Raw genomic sequence first — 22328 nt, 5'->3', positions numbered from 1 at the left:
ATAAACATTTCTTTGAGCTATTTACTAACCTGGAAGCTGTCCCAAACTTCTGATTTCATGTTTATTTTGCAATATTACTGAGACATCTCAATAATCTTAGGAAATTCTCACTTTTCTTTGACCATGAGTGGGTATAAGAGTAAGGGAATCCTTTGAGTGCCATAAGACAGAATCTAGAAATAATGCTCATCAATAAGAAGGAAAGTGATAGTAACTGAATGGCTCCTTCTGTAACCCTAGAAATTCATATTGTATTGTCTATTCATAAAAGCATCTTCCAAGCTTCACTTGAAATTTCATCAGTTAAGTGATGGTTGCTGTTCTTCTGCTGGTATAAGATGATGGATTCCATGTCTCAATGCCTTGATTATGAATGGAAACAACTATGATGGAAACTTGGACTCATGAAAGATCTTTCTTTCCATTTCCAGTTGCATGTATTATACAGATCTTTCCCTTTCTTCTAACTGAAATAATTACTGACATTTTATCAGCTATTATATTTTGGTTATTCCTAGATCAATTATCCAGCCTTATCTAAGGTATTTCCTAGCAGAATTGAATACGACTTTACTATTTGAAAGTACATTTTATTGTTCAGTAGTAGCTAGAACTCATAGGTCACCTGGATAAGGGATTATACCTCTATTCTTTTAACTATTAATAATACAAAAATAAAATCAGTTTTTACATCATTTATACACTGTCTAAATTTAGTGTTTATAATAATAACATACGATAAATTCTAACAAAATATTGCATGGAAAGTCTTAGTTTCACTTAAGAAAATTACCCTGTGTTTCTGTATTATGCACAGGACAGTGTAAGACTCATTACTGCACTTAGTTTAATTTCAGACAGAGCAAATAGTTTTGTTTTGGGAAAAAACAAGCACATGTCTGAGATGTGATTGTTATTATTAAGAATATCAGAATAATTCCATATATAACTTAAGAAAAACAATGGAATTTGACTCAAATACTGTGACCCAAAAAGTGGATCCCAAAATCACATATGAGGAGCTACAGAACTCATGAAACTAACTGAGTTCCTGTGTAGTTGAAATAAATGATGAGTGTAATATGCTTATTATATAATTTACAATGCAGAAGTAAATTGATAAAGGTTAAAATGATGTTCTAAATAGTAGTGTGGGTTTTTCATTGATTTCTTCCCCAGTTACTCCCACCAACAAAGCTATCAGGTTCTTTGAGTCAACCCCAGATAACACTGAGTTAAGGTCATGATCTAGAACGAGATACAGAGAATAAGCGAATTATACCATTCTGGATCTGTTTGGTTTTAATGCTATAGATGAGAGGGTTCATAAAAGGAGGGAAAAGGAAATAGACATAACTCATTGTGATATGAACCACTTGAGGAGCATGTCTTCCAAACCGATGGATGAATGTCAGACCCACTACAGTTATGTAGAAGACTAGAATGCAGCAGATATGGGAAACACATGTATTGAGAGCCTTAGCCCTTTCTTCTCCAGAAGCAATACCCATGACAGTCTTGAGGATCAAAATATAGGAGAAAACGATGATGAAGAAGTCTATCAAAACCATTGCAAAACAAACAACAACTGGATAGAGACGATTGAAGGTTATATCAGCACAGGCTAACTTAATGACATCTTGGTGTAGACAAAAAGCATGAGATAGTACATGGGATCGACAATAGGGAAACCAATGTAGACGAATAATTATTGGCATAATAGACAGACCAGCCCTTGCCAATACCCCCAACCCTATCTTCATTACCTTAGCATTAGTAAGGATAGAAGAATATCTTAGGGGATTTCGGATAGCAACAAAACGGTCATAAGCCATGGCAAGCAAGATACCAGATTCAAGAATAGAAAGAGTGTGAATAAAATAAGCTTGAGAAAAGCAGATCCCATGGCCAATTTCTCTGTGATTTAACCAGAGGACACCCAAAACTGTGGGCATTGTGGTCACAGTCACTCCTAGGTCTGAGGCTGCCAACATAGCTAAGAAATAGTACATGGGTTCGTGGAGATTATGGTCATCCTTGATGAGCAAAAGAAGTGTGCCATTCCCAAGAAGTATGGAGAGATAGACTATCAATAGTGGGATGGAGATCCAGTGATGTGCCTTCTCCATTCCTGGAAAGCCTGTAAGCAGGAACACGGAATCACTGTTGTTGAGCCCCATATCAGCCCTTTCAAAGATAAAAGAAATATTCCCTTTAGGTAAAGCAACTGATTATTTAATATAAATCATTGAATCTCAAAAATGAAGACAAAAATTATATAAAAGCACTATAGTGAAATAGTGTCATAATAGTGTCAAACATACAGGCTTTTTCCCCTTCATGCTCCTTTTCTTGATTGATAGAATCTAGGTGAATATAATGACTCCTCAGAATGTAAGAGACCTAAAAGACCAGTAAATTAAAGAAATGGTTTTAAGCAGTATCGGAATAGTTAATATGAAAACCTAATGGCAAAACAATGATAAAACCATGAAGAAAAATAAGAAGGACAGGTGGATGAGAAAGGAAATAAGATAATTCATTTGAGAGAATGAGCAAATTCATCATTCAATGTCAGGAGGAAAAAATGAACTAAGTGATGCCTGTTGGAAGCAACAAAGATGATGAGTTAATGATGTGTTCATCTTCAAAACATATAAATCTCTAATGCCAGACAGGGTAGCTTATCTTATCTTAGAGAATCTTATTTATATTATACATATATCAATTAATTGAAAATTTTATAATATAGACACCAAAACAAGCAATCCTGGAAAGACTTGCACAATAAACATTGAAAGAATTATTTCTTTAAAGTGAAAGATACATTACTATTGGGAAATCAAATATTTGGAAGTACAAAATGTAAGTTATTTATTTAGCCATATTGAACTGAATATATTTTAAAAGGACTGGAGTGATAGCACAGTGGGTAGGGTGCTCGCCTTGCACTCGGACGACCCGGGTTCAATTCCTCTGTCCCTCCAGGAGAGCCCGGGAAGCTACTGGGAGTATCCCGCCCGCATGGCAGCACTTGGCAAGCTACCCGTGGCATATTCGATATGCCAAAAACAGTAACAACAAGTCTCACAATGGAGATGTTACTGGTGCCTGCTCAAGCAAATCAATGAACAACAGGATGACAGTAATAGTAACAGTGATATTTTAAAAGCTACGGAGTCTGATGAGATTGCACAATATGTGGGCAGCTAATCTCCACAGTAAAGTGCACATTGGTGGCATCTGTCTAGAGATAATGACATCCTTTTCTCTTGTGACTAGTAGAATTTTGTAAATGTCACAAGCTTCAAAAATGTCTTCTTGATATGAATTTGATATGTGATTTCCAGGGCCACTTTTACCCACGGAAAATGAAAATAAAATCTGTCATTTTACCAGAAATTCACCTTCAGAATAGTTTGGCTTAAGATCCAAATACATTATTTTCTATTGAAACAAAATTGAAATAGTAAACAAATTTTAAGCTTGGATTTCACTATCTTTAAATGGTACTGAAAACTTTTTTCTTGCCCAAAACAGCTGTTGACATCCCTTGAGAATAAAATTGATTTGTCAGTGGGAAAGAGCTTTGTGAGATGCTAACTCTTGTTCATTTTTCAAAATTTGTTATCCTTGAGATAATAAATTTAACCTTGAGATGTTCCAAATTTCTGAGGAAGACTGGACAGCAGATATGAAACAATGCATGACTGGATTTCTTTTGACACTGAAATTAAATAAGAAATCAATGAAAATGGTGGGGAAAGGTTGAAATATCTGAGTAGCAAAGGGAAAGAAGAGGAAAGTAGTGAGTGACTGCTGACTTCTGATATATTAAAGTCAAGCAGTGAAGCACCGAGACTGTATTGAAGGAACACAATACTTGCCTTACAGGGAATGGGAACAGAAATAATAACAGACTTTTGAATAGCAGTAAACATTTAGAAAATATTCAGTTTATTCAGAGTTAAACAGGCAGGAATCTAAGAGTCAGAGTACAGCAGCCCTTGCCTTGCATGCGGACCGGGGCTTGCTTCTGGAAAAATCTCCAGAAACCATCCTATATGGTTTCCCAGAGCCTTGCCAAGAGTGTTTCTGAGTGGAGAGCCAAAACTAAGCTCTGAGCACAACTAGGTGTGTCCTAAAAACAAAAAACCAAAAATAAAAAACAACCCCACCCAAACCAGGAAGAAGAATCAACAGCAAGACGCCAAGACACCAGAAGCAACAAAGGGAGTATAGACTCTTGAGAAAACTACATAAGAAACTCATATATATATATATATATGAGTTTATGTATATATATGTATATATACATATATATAGACAGATGTATATACTTACATATACACACACATATATATTTCATTTATATGTATATATATATATATAAAATTTCAGGGGTAATTTTTTCCACCCCAAAAGCTTTCCATTTGGCTTAAGTATTGCTTCTAGCTTTTTAATTTGTGGAAATAGCAGGCATGGGAAGGGCTCTGAAAGCTACGTGGAGTTAATCTTTTATAAGAAGTATTTGTATGAATAAAGAAAACTCTCCATTTGTATTTCCTGTCCTGGTCTTCACTCCTGAAAGTGTGAGCATATATGAGCCTTCACCATTGCTCAGTATAGAAGAGAAAGTCAGTAACGTAAGCACTGAAGTCTCCACAATAACACATTCTCCCTTACTGTGCTTTTCTGATAGTCTCCTGCCTTCCTTTACTGGCCTCACAGAGATTACTCCCATCCAGAACTCTAATATAAATGAAGACGTCATTCAAGCATGTAATTCTCCCAAGGAAATTACTCAATTTTTCTGGGCCTTACCCCTCCATTTAGAAAGTATGCATTGTATCAAACATTTGTTTGTTCCCCAGCACCCATTACTTCTGTTTATCTGTTTTTTTGTTATGTGGTTGTCTAATCCAACTTCCTAGAAAGGTATAGGAAAAGTAATTTTTCTTCATTACATACACCATCAAAAGGACAGAAGATTTTATGTGATTTTTAAAAAAATATTGACTTCATAAATAATCAATTAACCACATTTGATAGAATCATATTGGTTACACATATGATATATTAAGAAAATTACAAAAGAATGCATTTTTAACTTGTTTAGGAAAACACTAAGACTGGGGAAAACCTTTATAGTATTTGGTATAGTCAAACTTGCTATATCTATTTTCTGTTTTGTTACTGAAAAACAAAAAGTTTTGATTAGGTCTGAGCTGTTTTTTTTTCAGTATCTGAAATTATGTGTATGCAAATTCAGAATGGGTTAAAAATCCCATACTGCTATCACCCCAGATTCTTTCTCTTTGACTGGAGCTGATTTTTTTCAGTGGTTGTTAATTTCTAACATCTCAAATGCTTCCAGATCACTACAGTCTGGATATTCCCTTCAAATATTTATGTTGCTATACCTTCCTTGGGCTCAGTTCTTTCACTTTGACCAAAACTTCCATCTTTATTTCAAATACTTAATATCTGTCACTATTTTTAAAATATTCTAGTCTTGGTCTTTTATTATTTCTTTACAGGAAAGTTCAAATTTGCAATTCATCTTGCTTAATCTGTGCACTTCTCGAAGCTCCATTCTAAATAATCTCCTTGGAACAATGCATGAAGCCATATGTTGCAATGGTAGAATGCTTGGTTTGCCTGTATTTTTAAGTCAATAATCAATTTTATTATCATCTTGATTTTGGACAATTTGATCAGAATCACATTAAGTTTAAAATTGGTTTTGAGAAATTTTATGTCATACTTTATTTTGAATAACTGTTGATATTATAAAAAATGCCATCTATTAAATTCATTAGTACTGTCTATTGAGTGAACTAAAATTTCCATGGTTGTGAAATCTACACAGCTATGCAATTTGCTATTCTACATATTAGGCAGTCATAGACCAAATTCTATTTAATAATAATTTTGACCTGGTTTAAGAGTCTTAGATGACAAATAATGACTGTTCCTAGAAAATATCTTACCTAAGAAGATTACAGAGTTATCCACATACTTTTGGAAGAGATACTATCTTGGAAGTATTCTGGATTTCCAGAAGGAAAGGCTATTCAGGAAATCGCCAGGTCACAATAAGGATAAGAGAACTAAAGAGTTCAGACTCAGAGGAGCAAAAAGTAGAAACATTAATTTACCCTGTGTCTATATCCATTTTCTAATCTGATCCCATAATTATTATTAATTTACTATTTGCTATAGCTGTTCTGGACTTTATTTTATACATCTGAAAAGGGTAAAATTACTCTCTCAAAATGTTTTGGGAGGGGGGCTGGAGCGATAGCACAGCGGGTAGGGCATTTGCCTTGCACGCGGCCGACCCAGGTTCGAATCCCAGCATCCCATATGGTCCCCTGAGCACCGCCAGGAGTAACTCCTGAGTGCAGAGCCAGGAGTAACCCCTGTGCATCGCCAGGTGTGTCCCAAAAAGCAAAAAAAAAAATGTTTTGGGAAGCCAGGGTTTTAGATGTTCTTTTGATAAGAAAACAAGTCCTTGTTTCAATTCTCTATTTTACTTTGGTTTCTGCAGTGAAAAAAATTTTAAAAATAAATAAACAACAACAACAAACAAGCAAAAACAGCCAAATTGAAGGGGTGCAGGTTGGAATATAGAATATCCTAATATCTAACCTAATTGCAATTGCAAACTATGTCCAAACTAGAGTTCTGAGCAAATAACTCTGGAGTTCTGTTACTTAGTATTAATGAAATTAATCTATAAAAATACCACCTCTGCCTCCCTTAAGGAATAGTTATTTTTGCATAAAACAGTCTCTTTCCTTTTGATAGTAACTGTGTCCCAGCTTCTTTCTGACTGTAAAAACCTTAACTTATGAACCTGCTGGAAGAGCCCTTTTCTATTTAGATGATATGATTACCGGTTCATAAATTATTTGCTAAAACCTATTAGATCTCTGTAGTTATTAGAACATATTTTGTTTTGTGATAGGTTTTACCATACAAATTCATCAGTACCCTCACTGACCTGAATTTTGGTTCTCTCCCAGTTATTCTGAGCCATAGTCAGGAACCAGGAATCCTTCCCCTATGAAGGATTTTGTCATAATCCTGTTCTTTTTTATGTCTTCACAAAATTCTCACTGGAAGGAAGATTTATTTTAGAAACTTCTCCCGAGGGTCTATTTCTGTCTCCAGCTGTTTACCGCCCCTCCTTTTCAGTCCTCTCACCTCTCTTGGTGCCTTTCTCCTTCCACCATATTCAACTTTTAATTTTTTTCTCTTAGGCTTTGAACTGCAATCCCCAGGGTCCCTGTCTGTTTCTTAGCTCTAGCGTAAGCTCTGTTTCTAAAATAATTTTGTAGTTATTTATATTTTTTCAGCTTTGGGAAGAAAAGTAAAGTACTGTTGGGGACTCTTAAAATAGCACTTATTTCTCTATAGTTATCATGAGGACCCCTAAGCCCTGTCAACTCAGTAAATATATAATTAAGAAAAGGGATGCTGCCACTTTAGTACTTGAAAACTAGTGACTCTGTTTATTGCTGTACCGCAGTACATGACCTCATTATGCAGTCCTACTTTTTCTTATGTCCAAAGTACATTCCGTGATAACAATCATTGCATATTTTTTTGCACAATTTTAATATAAACAACTCAAAGAATCTCAATGTACTAATTAGTCAATGTCAGTTAGTATAACTTCTATTATACTCAATCACATGTTTTTATTAATATATTGCACTATAACAATGAAAAGTTAATTATTTAAAATATCTCTGTCCCAAATTTAGAGCACACGGATATCTTATTTTAGGATGAATGAAATAATCTCCTTAGACACATGAACTCACAGACAATACAATAATCTGTTTTTTAAGACTTGATGAGGAGTAAGTTATTTTATTTCAGGTTAGAATTACTATCTCAAGAACAAAGAGAACAAAGAAAATTTTCAAAGTCTGATAAGTATACTCACAGATGTGCATTTAAAGATAAATGGGTACATAAAAATGCAATCATTTTCTCATTAAAATGATCATTCAGTTTATATTAATCATACAATTAATATAAACATACAATGTATTAATCATACATTATATTAATTAGATGTCATCATCATCATCCCGTTGATCGTCGATTTTCTGGAGTGGTCTCAGTAACGTCTTCATTCATCCTAGCTCTGAGATTTTAGAAGTATTTCTTTTACTCATCCATCCCAACAGTGCACACTTAACTTAATTTCTTTTTTATTAATATGTTTAAGAAAATTATGTAAAGAAAGTATATATGCTAAATATGTATATGTTTGTGTGTATATATATGTATGGGGTAACAGTGAAGGGGTGTAGGGCGATTGGGTCACACCTGACTGTGCTTGTGGCCACTTCTAAATCTGTGCTAGGGAATTGCTCCATATGGTACTCAGGGCCATGCAATTTACAGAATAAAACCATGGTTGACCACATGGAAAGCAAGTACCTTAGCCTCTATACTGTCTCTTTAGCCCTCAAGAAAGTGTATTATATAGGGCTGGAGCGATAGTACAGTGGGTAGGGCGTTTGCCTTGCACGCAGCCGACTTGGGTTTGATTCCCAGAATCTCATATGGTCCCCTGAGTGCCGCCAGGTGTGATTCCTGAGTGCATGAGCCAGGAGTAACCCCTGAGCATTGCCGGTGTGACCCAAAAAGCAAAAAAAAAAAAAGTGTATTATAGAGAAACCTAGACAATCAGCAAATATTTCAGTGTAAGAAAATTGCTACTAATGAAGATCGAGAAAATAATAAATGAATAAAAAGCAAACCACCAAACTTTCCAAAGAAAAAATATTGATCAATGAGTTTATCTTATGGTTGATGAATTTATAAATATGTCAATATGTTAATTAATATGTAAATTTTAATGTATATGAAAATAAATAACATTTTATAATCATGAAATATCAATTAGAATAATTAAATCATAAAATATTTTTCATTCTGTGTTTTAATAATTTCGAGAGGTTTCTAGATTCATAGAGCAGAAAATAGTTGTGCAAAACTAATTTATCTTTAGTGCTTACTGGAGCGATAGCACGAGGTTTTTGCCTTGCACATGGCCAACCCAAGTTCAGTTTCTCTGTCCCTCTCAGAGAGCCCAGCAAGATACCAAGAGTATCCTGCCTGCATGGCAGAACCTGGCAAGCTACCCATGGCATTATTTGATATACCAAAAACAGCAAGAAGTCTCGCAATGGAGATGTTACTGGTGCCCGTTTAAGCAAATCAATAAACAATGGGATGACAGTGCTACAGTGCTTACTTAAAAATGCTTTTTACACACCATGATTTGTAGTGCTGTTAATAATAGAGTTTCAAGCATACAGTAACCAATACGAAACCCACCACCAGTATCCACATCCTTCCACCAATGATCCAAGGTCCCCCTCACACCTATCCTCCATCCTTATCAAATTAATTTTTGGTTTAACTATTATAGTTTGATACACATAGAGGAGTTTAACTTATTTTAAAATTTAATTTATTACTGTCTATGCTGTCTACCTTGTCCATAAATTGTATAAATTCACATAATTCTACACTACTATATAATTGTAGGCAGTCTCCTACCTCCATGCCTGGCTGTCTTCACCGGGGCTTCTTGGAGGGGGGGCAGGTTGAGTTTCCCTCCCTACTCCAAGCAAAGCCCCAGCAGCTGAAGACCTCCAGAACCCAGCCACAGCCATGCTCAAGGCCACTCTCCAAACACTTAGACGAGCCTCATGAATGAAGGAACTGGCAGAGGAACCCAGGTGCTCGGGACCTGGGGCTGATATCTCCAAGCCTGCTCGGATCAGGACTGGGCCTCCTGCACCCAGATCCCCCATTTTCCAGTAGCTAGGCAGTCACACCCAGAAACTTCCCCCTGCACAGTGTAATTTCATCAACTACCAAGATCCAGAGACTAAAAAACAAAGCTCCCAAAAGCTTGAGGAAGACCTCTTATTGTCTAGTTTTCCCTCTTGGAGAACCCAGCAAACTACTGAGAGTATCCTGCCAGCGCAACAGAGCCTGGCAACCTCCCCATGGTGTATTCGATATTCTAAAGACAGTAACAATGATGGGTCTTATTCCCCTGACCCTGAAAGAGCCTCCAATGTGGCACCATTGGGAAGGAAGAGTAAAGAGAGGCTACTAAAATCTCAGGGCTAGGACGAATGGAGACATTAGTGGTGCCCGCTCGAGCAAATCGATGAATAATAGGATGACAGTAATAACAGTGATGAAAGTGATACAGTGATATCATTGTAACTAACTCTTCAGAAAATTGGGCTTCCATCAGTATTATTTATAATCAAGCATTTAATTGTTAAAGTATTGAGATAATAGAAATCTTATTGAAAATAAAATATATATGCTATAGTGATTATCATCTCACTATTATTTTCACAGACAAGCAAACATTGGGAAATGTTTATTTAAACTCCTGCATTGTTAAAAAAAGTCTAGATTATAATCTTCTTTTACTATGAAATATAATGCCAAACTCTCAACTAGCCACAAACGTTTGTCTGCTATTCAAGTTTTCATCCAATTTTCTTTAGAAATAATTCATAATATAATTCATAATATAAGCACAATACATATGATTTGATTTATATGACTTCTTAAATGATGACTACAATAGGTTCAGTAAAGTTCTTGCTGTAGTACAGATATAATAGAAACAATTTTCTTTTGGTGTCACATGTGGTGGTGCTCAGGGGTTACTCATGGCTCTGCACTCAGGAATCATTCCTGGCAAAACAATTGGCTTGTTTCCAGTCTGTACTCATTCTTCTCTCCCAAATTCACTAGATTGTAATTTGAATATGTTTGCTGGTGTGGGGGTCAATTTCTCCTTGCCCACTTTAGTTGGGCAAGGAGAAATTCTCAAAGTTCACTCCTAGGGATTCTTGGTCAACAGTAGTTTAATGTGAGAATCTGAGAATGCAGTGTTTAGACGGGATACTACAATGCCAGGAATGACGAGGACTTTGCCAGCAGTCCTTGGGGGCTTCCAGAGCTATGCCCAAAGATGTTTGGCAGCTTTTAATTTTTTATCAGTAAACTTAACATGCAAAGTATATGTCTTATATATTTATATACTGCTTTGTGGCTGCACGACACATGATAACACACTCCCTACCCATTTTCCATGATTGTCACACCATATGTGATGAAGTTCAGACAGTAGGTAACAAATAATAGAGGGAAATATATGTATATGCCTCTTGGAGAATCCAGCAAGCTACCAAGAGTATCCAGACCACACAGCAGAGTCTGGCAAGCTCCTTGTGGCTTATTTGCCAAAAATAGTAACAATAACAGGTTTCATTACCCTAACCCTGAAAGTGCCTCCAATCATTGGGAGAGATGAGTAAGGAGAGGCTGCTAAGATCTCATGGTTGGGACAAATGGAGAGGTTACTAATGCCCGCTTGAGTAAATCAATGAACAATGAGATGACAATGATACAGTGATACAGTGATGTCTTATACTTTTATTGAGTCATAACAAATGGTATTTTTCTTACACATTTGGTGTATAGTATTTTATAGAAAAGAAGACCAGGAGAACTCGTCTTTAGTAGGAAGTTTGCCACTGTCAGAGGGAGGGAGTGGTTAGGTCAGGGAAGAGACCACTGTGACAAAGTGGTCATTCTAGATGGGAAGGGGAGCTGAAGAAGGTAAAGTAATATGCATTATACCCTATCAGCAACAGTTTTGTAAACCAGAGTGTTTAAAAGGAAAAAAGTGCCTGCCAATAAAGGCCGGCTGGGGAATGGGTGGGGTGGGAAGGAAACAGGGGACACTGGTCGAGACAAGGGACCTTGGTGAAGGGATTGGTGGTAGAACATTGTAAGTCTGAAACTCAATCATGATAAAATATTTAGCTTTGTAATTCCTGGCATTCAATTAAAAAAATAGAATGACTTCATTCCAGATAACAACAGAGTAATGAACTGTTAAGTGAGATGACAAAGTCACCCTTGGACAAGGATCAAACCCAGACCTTTTGCATACAAAGCAAGCACTCTAGCTTATTGGGCTATATTTGTAGCTCTGAACTGCTGTTCAAATTCAAGGTTATTTTAAGTGTTATTATCACCATGCTTGGTTTCACAATTTTATTTATTTATTTATTTTAGGGCCACTTCCAGCAGTGATCAGGAGTTACTCCTGACTCTGCATCCAGGGAGCATTCTTGGCGGGGATGCCAAGAATCAAATATGGGTTGGCTCAGTGCAAGGCAAGAACTCTACCTGCTGTGATTTTGCTCTGGACCCTACACCTAGATTTATCGAGGTGTCTTCTCAATAGGTTTTATGCTGTAGCAAAAAGAAAAATGCATGTTTCTGGGGAAACACTTGTAGTCCTAGTTCTATACTTTTCCTTCTTTACTGGATATCGGGTTCTTACCTAAGAGGTCCTGAATTTCCTAAAGTGCCCACAACATAGGGCACCGTCTTAAACTCAGAATGTTGTTTTAAAATAAAATTGTTCTATGGAAACTTATGAAAGTTAAAATGGTATCTTATAAGATCTATTTCAGTATAACCATAGTATATGCTCTGGAAAAATGTCAGACCCTAGTCACAGGGCTTTGATCATTTACTTTGGAGCATGTCCTATCACACTATGAATTAGCAAACAGTGGGATGTCCTGAGTGTATAAACTCCACGATATTGATAGTGACCACAAAGTATTTGTGACCTTGGCCATTCCTCTCCAAAAGCAAAGGTCATGACAGCCTTGGAAGTCAAAATGTAAAACTAAAATAATAGACATTATTGTGGATGTGTGGGCTGGAGCGATAGCACAGCGGATAGGGTGTTTGCCTTGCATACGGCCAACCTGGGTTCATTTCCTCTGCCCCTCTTGGGGAGCCTGGCAAACTACTGAGAGTATCTCGCCCGCATAGCAGAGCCTGCAAACTACTTGTGGCTTATTTGATATTCAAAAACAGTAACAAGAAGTCTCACAATGGAGATATTACTGGTACCCGCTCAAGTAAATTGATGAGCAATGGGATGACAGTGATGCAGTGACTGTGATCATAGATGTGATTATCTGCAGCATCACTCCTATCTTCTCTCTCCCTAGGTTTCATCTAGGCCTCCCTGCAGTTAGCTCGCCACTTCTGTAAATAAAATTATTAATTTTGAGTTTTCTACTATCTTTCATCACAACTGCATAAGGCATGAGACTGAATAAGGCCAGAGTGCTACACCAAGTGTAAAGAAGGATTTGTCAGGTAATTAAAACGTCCTTTATGAAGTCTCATATCTGGGGCACCCTGGAGGGGGACAGGTGAGTCCACCATCCGCCCAAACAGAGCCCTGGGAGCTGAAAACCTCCATAACCCAATTGCCATCATGCTCATGGTCCAACTCCACAGGCTCGGAACGAGCCTTATCCAAGCATGAATCTGTTGAAAAACTCAGACATGCGGATTTTGTGAGTAAAATTTCCAGGTTCTCAAGGAATCTGGGATGGGCAACCTCTCCCTGCCCCCCTGTTCTTCGAGGAACCTGGCAGTAATGACTACAAACTGCCTCTGGTGCCATTTGCTCATGAGGTTAGTAAGCTCATTAACCAGCCATGATCCACTGTATCACTGTCATCCCGTTGTTCGTTGATTTACTTGGCGGGCACCATTAATGTCTCTATTACACTCAGCCCTGAGATTTTAGCAGCCTCTCCTTACTCATCTTTCCCAACTATTGGAGACTCTTACAGAGTTAGGGGAATGAGACCTATTGTTACTATTTTTGGCATATAGAATACGCCATGGGTAGCTTGCCAGGCCCTGCCGTGCCAGCGGGATACTCTCAGTAGCTTGCCAGGCTCTTGAGAGGTACATATATATCTGTTACTGTAATTTGGATATGTATACACCACAGAGAGCTTGCCAGGTTCTCCCAAGTGAACAATAGACTCTATGTAGCTTGTCAGTTTCTCTAAGAGGGAGAACTAGGCTATTAGATGTCGTGTGGCCACATAGCAGCTGTACGCGTCTGGGCATATAGTCTCTAGATGTTGGCCATTGATGGCATTACACGGCACTGGGGGAAGTCTCTGGGTGTGACTGCCTAGCTACTGGGAAATGGGGGATCTGGGTAGAAAAGGCCCAGTCCTGATCCAAGCAGCCTTGGAGATCTCAGCCCTGGATCCTGCACACCTGGGTTCCTATGCCAGCTCCCCAATGCGTGAGGCTCGTCCAAACGTGTGGAGGGTGGCCTGAGCATGGCTGTGGCTGGGTTCCGGAGGTCCTCAACGGTCGAGGCTCTGCTGGGGAGGCAGAGAAGGAAACGCAACCTGTTCCCTCCGAGGGGCCCCAGTGAGGACAGCCAGGCGCCGGGACATGAGACTGTGTCACTGTCTTCCAGAAACTTGGTTTTATAGTCTCTGGTTGTTGGCCATTGATGGGATTACACGGTGCCGGGGGCAGTCTCTGGGTGTGACTGCCTAGCTACTGGAAAATTAGGGATCTGGTTTGAAAAGGCCCAGTCTTGATCCGAGCAGGCTTGGAGATTTCAGCCCCAGGTTCCCCGCACACCTGGGTTTCTTTGCCGGCTCCACCATGTGTGAGGCTCGTCCGAATGTGATCCAGAGCCATGATCCAGAGACTCATAAAGACTCATAAATAAACCTCCTGGGAAGTCAATGAGAGAGAGAGAGAGAGAGAGAGAGAGAGAGAGAGAGAGAGAGAGAGAGAGAGAGAGAGAGACAGAGACAGAGAGAGAGAGAGACAGAGAGAGAGAGAGAGAGAGAGAGAGAGAGAGAGAGAGAGAGAGAGAGAGAGAGAGAGAGAGAGGTGAGAGAGGCAAATACCTGCCATAAAGGCAGGCTGAGGATAGGGGTGGGGGATATGATATTGGGAGGGAAGCTAGGGACACTGGTTCTGGGAAATGTACACTGGTAGAGGGATGTGTGTTGGAACACTGTATGACTGAAACCTAATCATGAACAGTTTGCAAGGATATATCTCAGAGTGTGGCTGGAGTGATAGCAATAGCACAGCGGGTAGGGTGTTTGCCTTGCATGGGGCTGACTTGGGTTTGGTTCCTCTGTCCCTCTCGGAGAGCCCCGCAAGCTACCGAGGGTATCCCACCCACACGGCAAAGGCTGGCAAGCTACCTGTGGTGTATTCGATATGTGAAATACAGTTACAACAAGTGTCACAATGGAAGTCCTTACTGGTGCCCGTTCCAGCAAATTGATGAACAATGGGGATGACAGTGAAACAGTGCTACAGAAGTATCTCAGAATGATTCAATAAGCAACAATTAAAAATAATTAAGTGAAATATTTGAGTGTGGGGTTTGGGGCACACCCAGCTGTGCTTATGGCTTACTCCTGGCTCTGTGCTAAAGCATCACTGCTGGTGGTGCCTGGGAAAACATGGGAGGCAGGGGATTGAACCTGGTAGGCTGATTGAAATTCAAGCGCCTTATCCACTGCACTATCTCTCAAACTTTTGTACTTCATGGCTTTGAGTTTCCTCCTTTGGACTTTAAGTTTTTCTTCAGAAATTGTTGCCACCATTTTTCCCTTTTTTCCTGTGGCTTCTGCAACTTCCACTGCTAATGGGAGAAAAGGGTTTATGGTGGTTACCAGATACACATGGAGCCTTTAAACAGATGCGGTGACAAGGCTTCTGATGCTTAGTTTGCTGAGCGAATATTCCTTTCACAATGACCACCAAGAAGCAGCAGTTTGCTGTAATATCTTACTGCTAGAATACCTGAAACATTGAGTGCAGGGGCAACTCGCTGCACCCCTGTTTCCAGGTATGAGCTAAAAACTTTTGAGTCCATCACCATGACTGAACTGACACTCAGCCACTCTTGACGAATCCCCTGATGAAAAATCAGAAAAGATCAGCAATGTGTGAAATTTTTCTCAATGCCTGCTCAATGGCAAATGCTCATTGTCATAACCTCAGGCAGTGTTTTGTGAATAAACCTAAGTGAAACGTCATCCATAGCATGAAAAATTAATCTCAGAGCAAAACTGAGATGGTAGGGAACAAGGAGAGACTACATGTACATTTCTCCATGAATGCGTCAGTAGCAGTCACATTTTTAGGCATGACAACATCAATTCTGTGCCAAAACCCCTATAAATTCATTTTTCTAACCAGATATACTGTTTGTTCCTAGTCTGCTTCCTAAAAGAGAGAAAATTGAAACTTGGAACATGTCATGAATTGGGAACAGTACTGAAAAGTTGAGATCAATTCTTAGCCAGTTATTCGCTTCTCTGGCCCTTGGTGACATTTGTGCTGGGCATTCTCATTGCAGTCTTATCAAACTGTGTCAAGAACCTGGCAATTAAGGCAGAAGTCAAGAAAAGGCGTAAGTTCTCTAAAATGGAAGCGGAAGTCTGGAAAGCAAAACCCACATGCTGCTCCCACAGGTACATGTATACTAGAGAGACTATTTCCAGGTTCGGAGAAATAGAGACAGAGTCTCTGAGAGACCTCAGAGATGCACAAGTCTCTCTCAGTAGCAGTAGAAAGGAAGATATGAGACCTCATATAAAATTCTAGATTAAGTTATTTTTCTTTGAAAAAAGAATATTTAACTGCATATAAAGTGTAGAATATTTAGTTTACTACTAGTGTAGCATACAAAATGTTCTGATTTATTTAAATAAAATGTTATTTAAATTTGATTATTAAATAGAATGGTATGAATTGTTTTCTTTCCAAAGTAAAGAGACTGGAGAGATAGTATATTGGGCAGGATGGTTACCTTGCACGTGATAGCCCAGAGTTCAATCCCTGGACCGAAATATGTGAAATAAATCATATTTTTATCTGAGACAAATTTTATTCTGTGGGAAGCATAGAGGAGAAGGTTATTTTACATTTTATGAGTAATTGGACGAGCCTCAAGCATGAAAGGACCAGCAGAGGAACCCAGGTGTGCGGGACCTGGGGCTGAGATCTCCAAGCTTACTCGAATGGGGACTGGGCCTTCTCTAGCCAGACCCCCCATTTTCCAGTAGCTTGGCATCCACACACACAACTGCCCCCAGTGCTGTGTAATCCCACCAACGGCCAACATCCAGAGACTATAAAATTAACCAAGCTCCCGGAAATGACATGTAATAGCCTTGTTCTCCCTCTTGAAGAACCTGAGAAGCTTCCAAGAGTCTATTGCCCTTTAAGGAGAGCCTTGTAAGCGCCCCATGGTATATTCATATCCCAAAATACAGTAAAAGATACATACCTCTCGGAGAGCCCAGCAAGCTACTGAGAGTATCCCACCTGCATGGCAGAACCTGGCAAGCTACCCGTGGCATATTCAATATGTCAAAAACAGTAACGATAGGTCTCATTCCCTTGACCTTAAACGAACCTCCAATTGTTGACTAGTAAGGAGACTAGTAAGACTAGTAAGGAGAGGCTGCTAAAATCTCAGGACTGAGTGTATTAGGGACGTTACTGGTGCCTGCTCAAGTAAATTGACAAACAATGGGATAACAGTGATACAGTGATACAGTGAGTAATTGGAATCTCTGGAAAACATTATTTATGTTTAAATATTGCATGATTTAATAAAATAAGATTTTATTTAAAAATTAAAAATTTAATAAATTTTAATTTAATAAAATTAAATAAAATTTAATAAAAAATCACATCCAGGAGACCAGTTTTATTCTGTGGAAAGCACAGAGGAGAAATCTTAAATTCAAGATAAATTTGAAGAGAAATAGTCCAGGTGTTAAGGCACTTGTATTCCACACTGGCTGTTCTCTTTTTGATCATTGACATGGAATACAGCTTCCTGAGCAGTGGCTGAAGTCATTCCTGAGTCCAGAGCCAAGAGTAAGTCCTGAGCAGCACAGGGTCTGACCTTCTAACAAACAAACAAAAAAAGAAATGAATTTGAGGAAACGCTGGTGCTCAATATAGAGAAATCAAGATGAGTTTAACAAATCAGATTATAGAGATTTCAAAAGTTCAAAAAGAGTATGCAAGAGTTCTAGCACAGTAGCTCTCTCCACAGAAAAGTCTCAAACATATTTAAGCAGCTATATTTCATAACTACTTCTGTTTGTGCCATGTAGGGGCTCATTACAAAGTCTGATCCATTCTTTTATTAAAAAATATATTTCTATTTAATTAAAGAACCAGGATTTACAAAGTTATTTATAGTTCAGACTTAGACATAATATTTCAACCCCAATCCCACAGTTAGTATCAACTTCCCTCTACCAGTATTTCCATATCCCATCCCCAAACTCACACCCATTCCGACCCCTACGTGTCACCATGACAGGCACATTACAGAGCCCTAGTAGTTACTACTTCAATCTGATGATTTCAGTGTAGGGTCTGTGTTGTGGATAGATGGCTATACCACTCTCCCACATCACTGGTAAAACTGAAGCCCTTTTCCCTGTTTGCCCATTTCTTTCTTTTCTCTTCTTCTCTACCCCTTCCCTTGGTTTCTTTCTCTTATGTCCCTCTAGCCTCTAAATTCTGGGGTCAAACGTGATCTAGGCACACCCTTTACTACAGTTTCTAATGCAATTATTCTATATATCACAGAAAAGTGAGACCATCCTGGGGCTGGTACAGCGGGTAGGGCGTTTGCCTTGTTTCCTGTTTTGGAGGCTACTGCTTCTCTCCCCCACTTCACATAAAATGCCTCATGAACTCTATTCCTCAGTTTGTGGGAATGAAGTGTTCCATCAGCAACATCAAAAACAAACAAACAAACAAACAAACAAACAAACAAAAAACCGCACCGAGTCACACTATAGTCCCACATTAAGTTCCTTCCCAATTGGGAGAGGGTTTCCCCCCTTACTTTTAAATAAACTTTAAAAATTTTTATTTATCAGTCTGGATATCTGTATTACACTGTGTTTTTACTCTGGAAAATATCGAAGAACCTGGGAACTGTGGAAAAATGTGGAGACCCACTCCTGCATCACTCCTTCCTCCCTAACACAAGACCTGCCATCACTCTATGTGAACAGAGATGACTTCATCAAAATCTGTAGTGCTAAACCTGCAACATAGAAGGGAATGAACAAGAAGCATCTTCCTTTTGTTTATAAGATTTCCTATTTATTTTCTGATTCACAATGTTCTTACTACTGAGACTATGCAGCAACTTCAGGAATGGTCAAATGTAAAATGTTTTGCAGGCAGGAAGATGCCATTAACTAATATGGTAATGGCATACTAGGGAAAACATTGTCTGAAATCTAAACTAGACTGTGAGGGCATTTGATGCAAAAACCCCATCTCAGGAGCTTGAGAAAACATTGAAACAAAGAATTCCAGGCCAAGTGCAAGGAAAGCTTCCTCAGAGAAGTTCAAGAACCCCCTCTGGAAAATAGGTTCTGCCTCTGGAACAAGGGTCACAGGAAGACTATCAAAAGATTTAACAATGTTCACATAAATTGAGTTTATACGTCTATTGATTTTAATATTGCAAATTTGTTATATTATCAATTTTAATTTTTAGAATTGTATCAACAATTGGGCCTTTTTAAAAAATAATGTCTCCCTTGGAAACCAACCAGGCAACATACTGAATGGGTATGGGAGTATTTAGAAAAACTTGGAGAGAGTAAAGGGGGGCCCTACCTCTTCGGCCAACACCTGCCTGAGATGTTTACTTCATTGTCTTAGGGCACTTTTCTCCAGGGAAAAGGACAGCACATCCCTTCTTGATATGTATACTTGCTTTTTCCCACCTTAGGGTAAACTTTTGTTTATTCTTGAATGTCACTTTCTCTCTCCTAACTCCCCTTACCTTTTCTCCCTCTTCCTACCCTCAAGCTTGTACTGAGGTGGGAATGACTTTCCCTTGCTTGCAAAGAACAATTCCTTTTGTTCCTGTGAGTCCACAGCCTCCTGGGAGCTTGTGTGGTGGACCAGGCACAAGTGGACTTTGGGCTCAGCTTAATAGTTTGCTTTGGGGGTAATAGGGTGATAGTGTTCATCTCACACAGGTATTTGAACAGACTTTACAAATCTTGACCCATGCCAGGTACTTCTCTGGTTTATGAGGTGGTTGAATAGAGAGATAGAAAAGGGTTTTTCGAGGCTACTTCCTTGCTCCCCACTTAACCCAAGTCACTTGAAATAAATTCTCAAAGCTTCCCTCTCTCTGCCTCATTCTAAGAGTGGTCTACTTGATAAATTTTCCTTCTGTTAAACAAGACCCCTGTTTATTACAATACCTCCTCTCCTCAGCATAATTTGACTTCCTGTGGCAAATATCTGGCAGAGAAAGAAGAAGTTCCTACAAATAGCCTAAGGGACCATGAAAAGAAAATGCTAATCAATCAATCTGAGTTCTGAATCATGTTAGAATTTTTTTTACCACATATTTTCTTCTTTTTCTTCTAAAATGAATTCTTAGTATGTTGAGGAAAAACAGACTTTTACTTGGCCTTGTTCAAAAAATATGGAAGAAATTATTATTTTTTTTATTAGTTTATTTTTAATTAGAGAGTCATCGTGAGGGTACAGTTACAGATCCATACATCTTTGTGCTCATGTTTCCCCCATACAAAGTTCGATAACCCATCCCTTCACCAGTGCCCATTCTCCACCACCAGTAAACCCAACATCCCTCCCCCCCTCCCCAGTCCCGTCTCCCCCCACCCCACCCTGCCACTATGGCAGGGAATTCCCTTTTGTTCTCTCTCTCTGATTAGGTGTTGTGGTTTGCAATAAAGGTGTTGAGTGGCCATTGTGTTCAGTCTCTAGTCTGTATTCGGCCCGCATCATCTTTCCCCCACATGACCTCCAACCACATTTTACTTGGTGGTCCCTTCCCTGAGTTACCCAGAATGAGAGACCAGCCTCCAAGCCATGGAAACAATCTCCTGGTACTTATTTCTACTATTCTTGGGCGTTAGTCTTATAGTCTATTATTCTATATGGAAGAAATTATTTAGAAGGGAAAGTGTGTGTGTGTGTGTTTGTAAAAAAAAAGACATGGTCATACTATTATGATTCATTATCTGAGTAACATATGGTTATTTTCTTCCTTTTATTGTGATTTATAGCAAACTAACTCTACATCCCAAGTTATTTTGGCATGCCGTGGTACTTATGCAGTCTTCTGGGATAAACCATACTGGTAATACTGATAATCCATTATTTTTTTATTAATTGGTGTCAGTGGTTATTTATACAATACATTAGGAACTAATATTTGTGTTATAATTATGTCATAGAACATACAGAGTAAGTTTCTGTAAGGAAAAACACAAAAGTAATACATAGTATAGGTAGACATGGAGATATGTGTAGTAACAATCAAATTAAGAAAAAAAACCCCAAGAAAACAGCCATTTGAGTTGACAAAGTAAAGATTATTTGCTAGCTTGGAAGCTATTCCAAACTTCTGATTTTATCTTTATTTTCCAATTTACTCAGACATCTCAGTGTCCAAGGAAATTATCATTTTTTTAATGATCAAAAATGGGCTTAACTGGGGGCTGGAGTGATAGCACAGTGGGTAGGGCTTTTGCCTTGCACACGGCCAACCCAGGTAGATTCTCAGCATCCCATATGATCCCCTGAGCACCACCAGGGCTAATTCCTGAGTGCAGAGCCAGGAGTGACCCCTGTGTATTGCTGAGTGTGACCCAAAAACCAAAAAAAAAAAAAAAAAAAAAAGAATAGGCTTAACAGTCAGCACTTTGAGTCCATTCTTCTCTAAGGTAGATTTCCAAGCTGAATTTCAATATTACTTTACAATCTGAAAATATATTCAATAACAGCTAGGATTAAAACATAGTTCATCTGGATAAGGGATTATAGCTATCTTTTTTAATTATCAATAATGATATACAAATAAAAATCAGTTTTATATCATTTATAAATTATCTAAATCTAGAATTTATAATACTAATAATGCAAAAAATTACGAGGAAAGATTTCGGTGTATTTAAGACAATTGTCCTCGAATTCTATATTCTATATTTGACTGAGATCAGTATAAAACTCACTACTGTACTTGGTGTAATTTCAGACGTAGCAAATAAGTTCATATATGAAGAAAAATAATCTAAGCACATGTCTGAGATGAGACACAATATAAGGGGAAAATCAATGGGATTTGACTGAAATACTGTCACCCCCATAATAGAGCCAAGAATAAGCCACATAATAGAGCCAAGAATAAGTATCAGAAACTATACAACTCATGGAATAGGCTGGGTTCTTCGGAAAACAGAAAGCTGATAGTGCACTTAAAACACATGCTCCTTTTCTTGACATGCTCAGTGTAGTATGTCTATTATATAATATAAAAAAAACGACATAACACTGAGTTAAGA

At 38.4% G+C, this 22328-nt stretch overlaps 1 protein-coding gene across 1 annotated transcript; it reads right to left on the bottom strand.

Annotated features, from left to right (window-relative positions):
* Window positions 1–1241: 1241 nt before the first annotated feature.
* On the bottom strand, window positions 1242–2180 carry LOC101557648 (olfactory receptor 51B6). Its single transcript, XM_004618247.2, has one exon. It carries the CDS (start codon window positions 2178–2180, stop codon window positions 1242–1244), a length of 939 nt encoding a protein of 312 aa, XP_004618304.1.
* Window positions 2181–22328: the final 20148 nt, after the last annotated feature.

Source organism: Sorex araneus, chromosome 6 (genome assembly GCF_027595985.1).
Source record: "Sorex araneus isolate mSorAra2 chromosome 6, mSorAra2.pri, whole genome shotgun sequence".
In the NCBI taxonomy this organism is placed as follows: Eukaryota; Metazoa; Chordata; class Mammalia; order Eulipotyphla; family Soricidae; genus Sorex; species Sorex araneus.
The sequence above is the reverse complement of the archived record's forward strand: the minus strand, read 5'-3'. Positions and strand labels throughout refer to the sequence as shown.

What these genes read in the sequence shown, in the direction of transcription:
- LOC101557648 (XM_004618247.2), bottom strand. Translation starts at nt 2,180, where the DNA reads ATGGGGCTCAACAACAGTGATTCCGTGTTCCTGCTTACAGGCTTTCCA.